The sequence below is a fragment of the Melospiza georgiana genome, chromosome 9 (genome assembly GCF_028018845.1).
Source record: "Melospiza georgiana isolate bMelGeo1 chromosome 9, bMelGeo1.pri, whole genome shotgun sequence".
NCBI classification, from domain to species: domain Eukaryota; kingdom Metazoa; phylum Chordata; class Aves; order Passeriformes; family Passerellidae; genus Melospiza; species Melospiza georgiana.
This window is the reverse complement of record NC_080438.1, coordinates 22,162,631-22,175,148: the sequence shown is the minus strand read 5'-3', so window position 1 is coordinate 22,175,148 and position 12,518 is coordinate 22,162,631. Positions and strand designations below refer to the sequence as shown.

The following is a 12,518-nucleotide window of genomic DNA, read 5'->3' as shown; positions in this document are numbered from 1 at the left end:
GGAGGCCCGAGGATGGCGGCGGGCGATCCGGGGCTGTCGGGAGGCCGGCCAGCCCGGGGAGGCCGCGGGGAGGAAGCCAGCAGGCTGCGTCGTACGGCACGGCCCATTGCTAGGGAAACCTGGCAGGCAGCGCCGGGGCCGGAGGCCGGGCTGCCGGGGGAGCGGTGGGAGGGAGCCATGGGACAATGAGGCGTGAAGCACAGCCGCGCTGCCAAGGCGGCTCCGTCCGGCACTCGCCGGATGGGGAAGCGGGGCTGATCCGCCTCTTGCGGCGAGTGGAATTCCTTGCCGTGATTCGGGGCTTGGCTCTGGCACGCCTGGCACGGGGACGGTGCGGCCCGAGCTGGCGGCTTTGCTGCGGAGCAGAGAGATGGGGGTGAAGGGAGGCTGGCAACTGGGATTTTGGAAAAGGCAGACACGCACGGACATCACCCTCACCTCCACCTGCACAGCCCCCATGGAAAGCTGCTGGGAATGGCTGAGTCCCCAGCAGCAGCATTGGAGCATACTGGAGCCCAGCAGGGAGATTTGTCCCCAGAAATGGGGGAAGCCAGAGCCAGAGCCCTGCAGCTCTCATGTCTGCTTAGGGTACAGGCGCTTGCAGGCAGAAAACAGCATCACCAGCCTCACAGAAAGGCTTGGGTGGGAAGGGACCATTTACTTCCAACCCCCATGCCGTGGGCAGGGATGCCACCCACTAGATCAACCCCCTAGAGCAACCACTCACCTGAGCCCAAACCAAGTGCTGTGCCATTCTCCAACCCTTGGCTGGCCCCAAGCAGCCCAAGGAGGGGATTACCCATAGAGGGATCCACCCTTGCTTGTCAGTGGGTGGTGCAAGGGAAGGCAGGAATGGGGATCGGAGCTGAGGCAGCACCCCAAGGGAAGGGGTCCAGCTGGCAGTGTGCTTGGCAGCGCTAGTCAGAGGCAGGCTATAAATACCTCTGACTGGAGATAGAAACACAAATGCCGTCTCCACTTTCCTCAAATAGCTCGGCAGCCAAGCCAGACAAAGGCACATTGATGGAACAGCCGTGTCGTACCAGCTGGGCTGGGCTCCACTGGCAGAGAGAAACTCCAGCAGGGTCAGGAGCCCCCAGGGACCTGCTCATCCCTAGGCATTACAGCAGCAGGGTCCCTGGCACATGCCACAGCTGTGCTCCATCCAGTCCCTGGAATGTTCAAGGCTGTGTTGGGTAGGGCTCTGAGCACTCTGGTTTGGGGTAGCATCCCTGCCCATTGCAGGTGATTTGGAACTAGATGATCTCTAAGGTCCTTTCCAACACAACTCACTATGTTATTATATAATTCAATGGGTGCCCACCCCACACACACTCTCCCTTGGTGCAGTGGGGCATAAGTAGCCTAAGGATGCAAATGTCTGAGCAAAATCAAGCTGTTGGAGGGCCCAGCCCGAGTGCAGCCCACAGTCAGGGCACAAAGTAGTGATCACAGGGGCTACTCTCCACCCCCTGCTCTTCTCTTGCACATCCAACACCAGCCTGCATTTTTCAGGGCTGGCAGGGAGCTGCCAGGGAGATTGGAGGGCACCATGGCTGGAGTAACCACATCCCTGTTCTGACACAGCTGAAAATGCAGAGGGCAGGAGTGAAGGGGAACAGAGCTGTCCAGGGACCAGGAAACAAGGAGTTACAGAAGCCATGCCCCAGAACAGCCCTGGAGACCTACAGTGTCACGTAGCAACACTTCACCTTCCAGGAGCACAACAGGTTTGGCTCTGCTCACAGCAACTTGCAAGATAAAGATTGGTCCTGGGCAGCAATATCCACCAGAGACAAGTCCCCTGGGTATACTCCGGAAGGACAGTAGCAGAACTTTGGGTAAGTGTGGGATGCAGACCAAACACTGGGGAAAAAGTCACTCACCTGTGCTGGGGGAAGTTCTGGGATGGGAGAGCAGAGAGCTGTGTGGACAATGCGTTAGCACACTGGATCAGCCCCAGCTGGCTGAGTCTGATGGGCATGGAGGCACTGGAGAAGGGAAGACAGCTGCCATGGATCTCCTGGATCTCCCAGTCCCTCTGCGTCTCATCTCTTGGAGACGCACATGCCAGAAGGCATGGGATTTGCTGAGGGCAGAGAGGCAGGGGAATGGAGGGGCTACAGCACACTTGCCTCACCTAACACCCAGGTACATCTCCTTTGCAGGCCATCCCATGGCTGAGCAGCCCGTCCCAGAGATAGCCCTGCTAGCCCAGGTGCTGGCTGCAGGCAGCACGGAGGCCCCTGCACTCCGCAGCAGCCGCCGTGGGTCCCAGCCTGCAGCCCCGGCCCGGGGCCCTGAGGACAGCAAAGCTCCCCCTCTGCTCTCCCGCCGCAACTCCGTCCTCAGCCGCCGCAGCTCCTTCGGCATGGGCCCGGGGAGCAGGCGGCCCTCCTGGATGCTCCACAGACGTGTCAGCTTCTCTGGGCTCCCCATTTTCCAACCCATCCTCAAGACCCGCCTTGAAAACACTTACAGGATAGGGCCAGACAAAGGCTGCAGGTTTGATGCGGAGCGGGTGCAGCGGGTGCTGGAGGGGACCCTGGCCTGTGCCTTGGGGACCACAGTGTACAGTGCCCAGGGCAGTGCCCCACTAGCCCTGAGCCTGACTGAGCTGCTGCAGAACCAGGCCAAGGAGGTGGTGCCACCCCGCTACAAGCTGGTCTGCCACGTGGTGCTGGGCCAGCAGGGCCAGCAGAGCCTCTTGGTGGCCAGCCGGGGACTGTGGGACCCTGAGACCGACAGCTTTGCCTCTGCCACCTTCTCCAACGCCTCCCTCTTTGCTGTAGCCACAGTGTATGGGGTCTACTTCGAGTAGCACATGCCTCTGTGTCCACCCAGTCTTGTAGAGCTGTAGGGAGAGAGCTGTAGGGAGAGAGCAGCTGAAATAAAGAGGTTTTGTCCAGCTGTGTGTCATACCTGGAGTCTTGGGCCAGGGTGTGTGCAGGGAGCAAGATATGGGTGCTCACTCCAGCCTCAGCTCACACCCACGCTGCAGTTCCCAGTACTATGGCTTGCAAAAAGACCCAAGCAGCAGTAAACACAACAAAAGGCTGGATTTCCCTGGAACAGGCAACTGCCCAAGGCTGTTGGAGCAGCCCAGGCTGCTTCCCACAGCACAAGCTGCTCCCAGGCAGATTGATTACACAGATCACCTTCAAAGCAAGCTCACAGAGCTCTTTCCTGGCTTCATGCCCAGCTCATATCCCATCACACGAGATGTCAGTGCAAGGGCCCAGGCAACCCCTCCACCACCTGGGTCATAGCTCCTGCCTTCTGCAGCTCAGCAGAGTCAGGGGAGAAGCTGGGTTGGGTCCAAGGGCTGAAAGGACTGGGAATGCATTTGGCAGCAGCAAGGAGAAGTTTGAGGCAGCTCCAAGGCTGCACCAGCATAAGAGCTAACTCTCCTTTGTGCCAGCCCCATGAAAGCAGTGGAGGTACCACATGGGCTCCTCATAGCCATCCTGCCTCCCTGACCTTATCCCCCAGCACCAGTCAGTGGCAAGAAGGGTCATCCCCAACAGGCAGAAGCAGCTCTGGAGCAAGAATGATGCTGAAGCTCCTTTTATGACTCCAGTTTCAAATAAGGCAGACATAGTTTGCCCTTACACAAATAAGTTTTTATTGAGGCGAGTCAGGGGGAGGGGAACTGCACAAGGACAGACCAACAGGAAAATAAATAATTCCATATAAATAAGATACATAAATAGTCCCACATGGCAGAGACTGCCTTGAAATAAGAAACAACCCTGGGTCCCAACAAAATGAGGGCTTCTCCAGGCAAGTCCTCAGATCCCATGTCCCACCCTTTATCAAACCTCAGGTTGTACCAGACAATTCACAATTTGGGAAGAGACCGGGCACAGTTGGGCCCAGCACAGCTCCCTCCTTAGTGTAACAGTTGTGGAGTGGCACACACCAGCCCACAGAGCCCCTGGCAGGGCAGGCAGCACCCTTCACCCCTGCCCACTCCTGGGAAGGGGTTTTCCTATCCCACAGCACCCAAAGTTTGAGATCAAGGCTGTGGCAGCCATCTCCAGGCCATGCAGAGGGTCTGTGCAACTGATGCATCAGCTGGGGCAGGGGAGCCTGAGCCTCCACCACAAGTAGTTGCCAGCCTCAAACAAGGCCCTGCCAGCCCCAACCCGGCTGCAGGACACTCACCCACCACCACCTCCTTGTAACACCCCCGTCCATTCCATCAAGACCAGCACCACAAGGGCAAGAGATGCCAGGGGGAAGACAGCGATTGCCCAGAGCCAGGGAGCAGCAAGGATATCCAGACCCGCTGCTGTAACCACATCCACATGTCTTAGTCCAGAGTCCAGCTGAGCACCAGGATACACAGTGCCCAGGGTGATAGCCAGCACCACATCATCCCTCCCATCCCATGGGAGGGCAGGGGGAAACCTCCAAGTCCAGACAGGGTCCCCCGAGGTCCCAGGCTAGGCCTCAGCCCATTCGTGGAGAAGCTTGAGGATGTATTTGAGGCGGTGGTGGAGCTCAGGAGAGCAGCCCAGCTCCTGGATACTGCACAGCTTGTAAGTGTAAGAGTTGCGCTCCCGGTTGATGTAGGTGACAAGGCAGGAGTGGTCAGGCTTGCTAATGATCACCTTGGTGTGGTCGTTGTAGAAATTCACCTAGGAGACAGGTTGGGCTTGGTTTAAGCCATGCTTCCCACAGCATGTCGGGAGCCAGGATGGAGCCACATTTCCTGCCTCAACCCGTTCCTCCTCCCCAACCTGCCTGGGAGCATCCCAGCCCATGCCCCATGGCAGGAATGAGCCAGCCCTAGCACAGGGGCAGGCACAAGCATCCAGCTGAAGTGCTGTCTCTCCGTGGGCTGGGGAAGCTGCAACCAGCAGCTCCAGGCACCGGAGCAGCATCCTGCATCCACAGCTGGATTTTCCAATTGGGCTGTGGCAGACAAGATCCAACACAGACCAGAAGGCCACCATCTGGCCTCCTCTTCACAAGGGTTTGAGCATCTCCACTGTACCCCACATACCTGGAGGGTGCCATTGCTGAAGAGCATGAGCAAGGCTTGGTCAGTCTTCACCCACTGCAGGAGGAGCAGGGCTGGCTGCCCAAGGTCATCTATGCTGGGCAGGTCACCTCCCTTTGAAAGAAGGGTCTGCATAAGTCACTGGTCCCACACATGGGAGCACTTCCAGCAGCACACACAACACCAAGGCTGGGTACCCTCTCAGTGGAGTCCCCACTCTCAGGACACAACCCTGTGTGCCCACCTGGCCACAGCTGCAAGCAGGGAGTCCAACCAGCTCAAGTGGTGGGGTCAAGCCATGGCCCAAGGTCCAGCCCTGGGCCCCAGCACTCACCTTCATGAGATGCTGCTCCATGTAGGAGGCGAAGTAGTGCAGGACACTCATCTGTCCCTGCAGCTGCTCGGGGATGGCAGACACAGAGAACACCAGGTGCTTGCTGTTGGTCGGGTTGTAATGCACAGTCCTGGAGAGAGCAGAGCACCAGTTTTGGGGATGTTATAGACTCCCCTTCCCACCCAAGGGGCTCCCCTAGAGACAGATCAGCCCCACTGCCACCGCTCACCTGCGGTTGGGGGAGAGCGTCATGTGCGTGCCATTGTTGAAGAGGACCCCAATGCTGCGGTTGGAGAGCTGGTAGCCAAAGCCATACTTGTTGGAATAATCCACCCACTTGCTCACCCAGACAAAGTGCTCGTGGCGGGCCAGGGAAGCTGGGTTTTTCTCTGCTGTTGGAGAAGAGAGGAGGTGAGCAGCCAGCCAGCCCCTGTCCGTTCACCTCCCCAGGGGGAATAGATGCCTACAGCAGGCTCTGGCACCATTTAGAGTGCTATTTGTACCCCAAGTAGCAGCCATGCCTTCATCCCAGGGGGAAGGGGATACACAGCCCCCTATCCCGCCCCATAGCAGTCCAACCAGTTTACCTGGAGGCATGGAGGAGAGGCAGGCCCTCAGGAGCCGGACAGCTGACTCGACGATGGCAGAGGCGGTGACGCAATCCTCGAAGGCTGCGGGGAGAAGATGACAGGCTGAGTCAGCCAGCCCGCTATCAGCCCCGGCATGACAGGAAGCCTGGGGCAGGCTAGGGTGGCTGGCACAGGCATTGCTCACCTTCACAGCTGCTGGCCATCGTTCCCCGGATGGAGGGGGATGCAGACTTGTGAGATGTCTCCTCCACCACTGTCTCCACGGGGCTGGAGTTGGCACTGCGGCACGACACAGGAGTGGCCTGTGGAGAGACCTGGCTTTATCATGGTCTGCCTGCTCTGCCAAAGAAGAGCCTGCATGGCCTCAGACATGTTCTCACCTCATTCCCTTCCACAGTTTTATAGCTCATCTGCCGACAGATTGAGGTCTTCATCAGCCCAGTAACCAGCTTGGAGATGTCATCCCTGTCCTCTGAAGAGCCCTTCTTGGCTGAGGGGAGAGCAAGAGATGAGTACACTGCTGAGCATAGAGGCTGGGGACATCCAGGCCACCCCTCCCAGTAGCTCAGTTCTCTCTTATCTATTCCCATGCCCATGGAGACGACAGGGTGTCAGACAGCTGTCTCCCACTTTCACTTCCCAGTTCTCATGCAACACAGGGCTTCCAGGAGGAACTGCCCCATGGGTTGTGGCACAGTATCCGCTCTCCAGGCACACACCCATGCCAGGCCACCAGCACAAGAAGGGCAGGGGCACACCCAGCTTGTGCTGTCCCCAGGCAGGGGGTCCAGAGAGATCCATCAGAAGGTCTCTCCAGAAAACAGGATCCACTTCTCCCTGAAGGAAGAGTCACCCAGAGGCTCCCTGGCAATGCACAAACTTACCCTTGGGTTTCTTCTTCCCAAAGAGTGTCTTGGTGACTTTAGCAAACAGAGTCTTTGCAGGATTTGGGGGACTCAGCTCTGGAGCCATCACGCAGCTGCTGGGAGGGAGTTTCTCAGGCGTGTAGCCCTGCAGAGAGGTCAAGGGAGAGGTTTGGTTTCCATAGGCCACATGCTCCAGCTGCCCTGGGCTGACCACAGTCATTCACATCCCTCCTGACAGCCAGCTTGTGTTTCTGTCAAGCCTCAGAACCATGACTGGCATCAGCACAGGAAACAGCCCCTTGCTATAGCAACAAGGCAGCAGAAGCATACCAGATCCCTCAGTTCCTCTGGCTGGCATTTGGGCAGGACAGCAGCTGCTTCCTTTGAAGGACTGACCCTTCATACAGGACAAGGACAGCACCCTGCACAGCCCTGGAGAAGGGTCCCTTGGCCCAGGCCCTCACCCACCCACCTTGAAAAACTCATGGTCCAAAATCTCATCAAGGGTGAGACGGTCCTGGGGGTTGCGTCTGAGGATGCCAGTGATGAGGTGCTTGGCAGGCAGGGAGAGGAAGACAGGGAGGGTGTATTCCACTTGCTTGATACACCTGTAGGTCTCCTTGAGGTCAGAGGTCTCAAAGGGAGGGTTCCCACACAGCAGGGTGTACCTGGGAGGGAACATGCATGCCACTGTCAGATCCCCACCAGCCTTGTGACTCAGCAGCACTTAAAGCAAGGAAGTTATTGGCATTTGGCTGGCCACACCTGGCTGAGAGCAGCACTTCCAGCCCTGAACAGCCATGCTCACATCCGGCCATGCTTCCTCCTAGCAACTGTTTAGAGCAACAGGCAAGGAGCCTTGAGGAAGGACAAAGAGCTGGCAGCAAAGGCCACCCACTGCTCCCACCCCTGTGGCCATCAGGGTGGAAAGGGGAGCAGGAAGCTTGCAGGCAGCAGCCGGGGCAGGGGCTGGATGTGCCGAAACAGCGATCGCTCCCTGAGCAAACAGCGCAGCAGCCACGGAGATTTTCCGTTGTTTATCAGGTTCACAGCGCGGTCAAGCCTGTGCTGAGAGCAGCACGAGCACACCCACCCCGTGCAGTCCTGCTTGCACAGTCCCCACACAGCATCCCAGGATGGCTGCAGGCAGCACCTGCTCCCAAGTAAGGCTGGGCAGGATCCAGCCAGCCGCTCCCCTCCCCCTGCCTCCCAGCAACCGCTGCAGAGCCACAAGGCACAGCACAAGAAAACTTCCTCATCGGGCTGCCCGCAGAGCAGCTGCCCCCGCCCCAGGCAGGGCGCCTGGACCCCTCCCCACCCAGCAGCACAGACTTACATGACACAGCCCAGAGACCACACGTCCGACTCCGGCCCATGGCCCTGTCTCAGCAGCACTTCTGGGGCCAGGTAGTTGGGGGTCCCACATATTGTCCTGTGGGGCAGAGCACCAGATCAGTGCATGCTCTCCATCCCCTCACAGACAGCCTCCCCCTGGCTCCAAGCCCTGGGATTTACCCTTGTCTTCCCCACTCCATTTTGCTCTTTGTGGCCCCTTCATCTACAAGGAGCCCCATAGAGACTCCCCCCTCTCCAGCTCGCGGAGGTCAGCAGCAGCTGCTCTTGGGGAGCTGTTGGGAAGAGCCTGTCCCGGAGCTGAGGGGGAACAGAGCCTTTGTGTCCCAGCCTGTGCAGCCGGCACGGCAGCCGGGCAGGCACAATAGCCATAGTCAACACATTGTTCTCCCCGACGGCTGCAAGCTCACTCCTGAGCAGCCACAAAGCCCCCAGCCCCCTCGCCTTGCCTGCAGCTGGAACAGGAATTGCTCCCTCACCCCAGGAAGGGGCCCTAAGGCTTCCTCTCTCAAGACCAGGCAGGACCCTTTGCACCTCCATTCTCCTCGGAAGCCACAGGAAGAAGAAGAGTGAAACCCTGGAGGATTCTGAAAAAAGGAAAATCTCAAACTTACTTTTTCTTCTGGTCAGAGACATCCTGGCAAGCAGCCAGCCCAAAGTCCCCCACTTTCAGCTCCATGTTTTCATTGATGAAGAAGTTGCCTGCAAGTCAAAGGCGATGCGTCACCACAAGTCCCTTGGGGACAGCTTGCTCCCCACACAGCACCCCCCGTGCCACCCACAGCACTCACCAAGCTTGAGGTCTCTGTGCAGGATGCCCTTGAGGTGAAGATATTTCAAGCCTGAGATGATCTGTTTGAGGTAATAGCGCACTTCGGGCTCCAGCAGAGTATGACGGGCCTTCCAGATGTGGGCCAGGGACTGCAAAGGGACAGAAGACAGCTTGTGATGCAGGCAGGGAGAACAGGCAGCCCTGCTGACTAGGCATAGGCTAGGCAGGGTCAAAGCCAGTTCTTCCAGAAGTTGCACATTCACAAATAATCCTTCTTTCACAGCCATGACCTCAGCAGACTCGCCACATGAGGCTGAGGCTGCTCACCAGAGCCATGGGAATCTCTGGATTTATGGTGGCCACACCATGAGCAGGCAGTCTGAGACAGACAGAAAGACAGACAGACAGCTGCTGGAGTGCCCAGTGCTGTGCAAAACCACTCTGCTTACAGTGAGCTCAGAGTGTGACAGCTGACAGCTCAGGAGAAGGGGACTGCTAACACAACACCTTAGCAAGGCCTGCTCAACCAGCTATGGCTGCTTAGGAGATCCTTTGATAAGGAGGCCACAGCAGCACTGACCTTCCTACTGCAGTGCTCCAGGAAGATGTAGATGCTCTCCGAGTCCTCAAAGTAGTGGGAGAACTTGACGATGTGCTTATGGTGCAAGTCCCGATGTAGCTCGATCTCGTTGGTGATCTGACAGAGAGCAGCAGTGCCAGGTGAGCACAGGTGAGCTGCTGCCCCCCAGCCCAGCCCAGCCCCCCAGCAGCCACACGGCACCCACCTTCTCCCGCTGGTGAGGTTTAGCCACCCGGCTGTGAGGAATGACCTTCACGGCATAGGTTTTGTTGCTGGAGAGGTCTGTCATTTCATAGCATCGTGCAAACCCACCCTGCAAGGGAAGAGGTGGTTACGGATGGGTGAGAGACAGCTCCTTACCCCTGCCTGCTTACAAGCCTCCTCCTTCTCCTGCCTTCCCTGGCAGCACAGCCCGGCGAGCGTCACACGCTTCCTCCTGCTGCGTCGCCCACTAAGATCTGAACTATGATGCTCTCAACCAGGCATTTTCTTCACCCATTTCTTGTAAAACCTCCAGGCATTTTCCCTCCCACTATGGCCGGACTTTGCATCTTTCCACATGACAGATCAACCTGGAAAGTCCTGCGCAGGGCAGGAAGCCCGAGGACCGGAGGCCATCGAAAGGCAGCCCCATGGAGACAGGTTTTTCCTGCCGTGATGTCACCCTCCAATCTGCACACTCAGCCGCTGAGCCCACTCGGGCCGGGCTGGGAACCGGCATCCTCCTCCTACACACGCCGCTGTCAGCCGGAGGAAAAGTTGCGTGCGGCGGAGCGGCGCGGGCCGGCACCCCTGGGAACCGGGGCACCCACCGGCCCACGCACCCGCCGCGGGGCGCCCCGAAACCGATGCGGCTCCGATAGCCGCCGAGGCACGCAGCCAGCGCGGGTGATTCACGGCTTCCAGCGCTGCTGCGGGCCCGCCGGGCGAGGCGGGGAGGGCGGGGGCGGCAGCCGGGGGGCTGCATCCAGCCCGGGCCGCCCGCGATGGGGGTCGAGCAGGCGCGCAGCCCCCACCGGCTCACCCCAGCGCCCTCCGCGACGGCCCAGCCCCCTTTCCCCATTCCCGGTACCTTTCCCAGCAGGCGGCCCTTGCAGTAGGAGCGGCCGGACACCGGGTCGGTGATGATGCGGGTGGTCTCGGCCGCGCGGGGCGGTGGCGGTGGCGCCGGGGCGGGCGCGGGCCGCGCGGGGAGGGCGGCGGTGGCGGCGGGGAAAGGGGGGAAGAGGCCGGCGGACTCCATGGCGGCGCGGCAGGATCCGGAGGCTCCGGGGCTGGGGCTCCGCCGCGCCCCGCGCACGTGGCCCCGCCGGCGCGCGCCGCCGCTGCCGCCCCGGGAATCCCGCCGCCTTTATCAGGGACCGCGATGACGTCACCGCGGAGCCCCGCCCCCGGACCGCCCCGTGCTGCCCTTAAAGGGGCCGCAGCACGGGGAGGGGGTGGGGTTTCGGTGTTCTGGGAATGCGCTGGGGGCCCTCTGCCAGCTGTGACACCGCGGGTGAACCCCTGGCAGCGTCTCCTCTGCACAGGGGCACACCCCTGCACACACAGCGATGTAGCTGCATCCCCCTCCTACAGACAGGAGAGGGATGTACAAGAAGGACTACACTGCGGAATAGCCTTATTCATCTCATCAGAAGACTTCTTCTGTCTAGGGTTCTTCTGGGCTTTCTTCCACTCAAGCCTGGCCCCTACACCAGAGCTAGGAGGACAATGGCCACCTGTCAGAATTAAACCCCTAAACCCTATAGAAGTCCCACTCTTAAATACTGCCATCCTACTAGCCTCAGGGGTTACTGCTACATGAGCCCACCACAGCATCACGGAAGCTAATGGACAGGGACAACCTCCTCCTGACTCAGGGTTCTCCTGCGGTCACACTGAGACCCCACAAACGCGCAGAGCTCCCTCCTCTGTCTCCCAGGACATGCATAGCCCCCTGCCATGCACATCTGTAAAAACACTCACACATGAAACACCTACTCACGGGGTGTTTCCCCTCACAGGTGTTACCAGTGTGTGGCACACGACCAGCTGGGGTCCTCACGCCTCCTTCCCATGGAAAGGTTGTGGCCCAGGGAGGGTTCTCAAAGTCCCTGTGTGCCCTGAACTGCCCTCCCTCCCTTATGACAAACTTGGATGCAGGTGGACACTCCCCAGCGGCTTTTGACTCTGCGCCAGGGCCCAGCAAAGGGGTTCCCAGATGGGCGCTGGGCACACAGGGAACAGCGGGAGATGCAGGGATGATGGGATCCACCATCCCTGCCCCTCGGTGCCTGGGCACCCCATCCTCAGCCCTGCTGCTGCGGTGGCCTGGCCGTGCAGGCTGTGCCTCAGCGGTGCTGCTCCCTAATGGCCGTGAGGAGCGCTCGCCGCTGTCACCGGATCGGGCCACGGACGGCGCTTGGCACCGCTCCCTCCCCACGGGCACGGGAGCTGCGGTGTGGCTGCAAACCCACAACTCCCCCGAGTGTGAAGCAGCAGCGGTACAAGAGCCCCTCAATCTCCCTGCTGTGCCTCCCTCGCTCACACCACACACGGTGACGCTGTGACCATCCCGTGCCCTGTGCCTCAGTTTCCCCCCAGTGCTGCTCAGGGCTCTTGCACTGATGCTCACTGTGCTCCTGAATGCGCTGAGGGTTTTGCATGAGCACCTCTGGCAAACAGCCCCGCTCTCCCCAGCACATCCCCTCTCACCCTAGGGTACTGGGGAAGAATCAACTCCATATTTTTTCCTGCAGAAAAACTGAGAAACCTGCCTGAAGAGAAAGCGGAAACAACACAGATCCGGCTGGGTTTTTTTTCTTGTGTTTCCAGCTTTTGTAGGGGAAGCACACAGGCACCCATTGCCCATCAGCACACCGGGCCCGGGAGCAGGCTGGGATGCTGCTGCCCCCGGGAAGCTCCTGTTCCCATCACGGCCCGGGTCAGGCTGGGATGCTGCTGCCCCAGGGAAGCTCCTGTTCCCATCACGGCCGGGGCTCCCCGGGCATCACGGGTTTTCCGATGGAGGCC

General features: G+C 59.5%; 2 protein-coding genes across 2 annotated transcripts; one reads left to right on the top strand and one right to left on the bottom strand.

Annotated features, from left to right (window-relative positions):
• The first annotated feature begins 2,176 nt into the window (after positions 1-2,176).
• Positions 2,177-2,821, top strand: DYNLT4 (dynein light chain Tctex-type 4). The gene has a single exon (XM_058030598.1). The coding sequence runs from the start codon at positions 2,177-2,179 to the stop codon at positions 2,819-2,821; it is 645 nt and encodes a 214-aa protein (XP_057886581.1).
• A 780-nt stretch (positions 2,822-3,601) lies between these two features.
• PLK3 (polo like kinase 3) lies at positions 3,602-10,746 on the bottom strand. The gene is made up of 15 exons (XM_058030072.1): positions 10,576-10,746; positions 9,709-9,816; positions 9,504-9,620; positions 8,943-9,072; positions 8,766-8,853; positions 8,135-8,230; positions 7,271-7,466; positions 6,817-6,943; positions 6,313-6,422; positions 6,117-6,234; positions 5,930-6,013; positions 5,572-5,734; positions 5,343-5,472; positions 5,012-5,122; positions 3,602-4,643 (listed from the first exon to the last, which is right to left on the bottom strand). Exons 1-15 carry the CDS (start codon positions 10,744-10,746, stop codon positions 4,449-4,451), a joined length of 1,944 nt encoding a protein of 647 aa, XP_057886055.1. The 3' UTR covers positions 3,602-4,448.
• Positions 10,747-12,518: the final 1,772 nt, after the last annotated feature.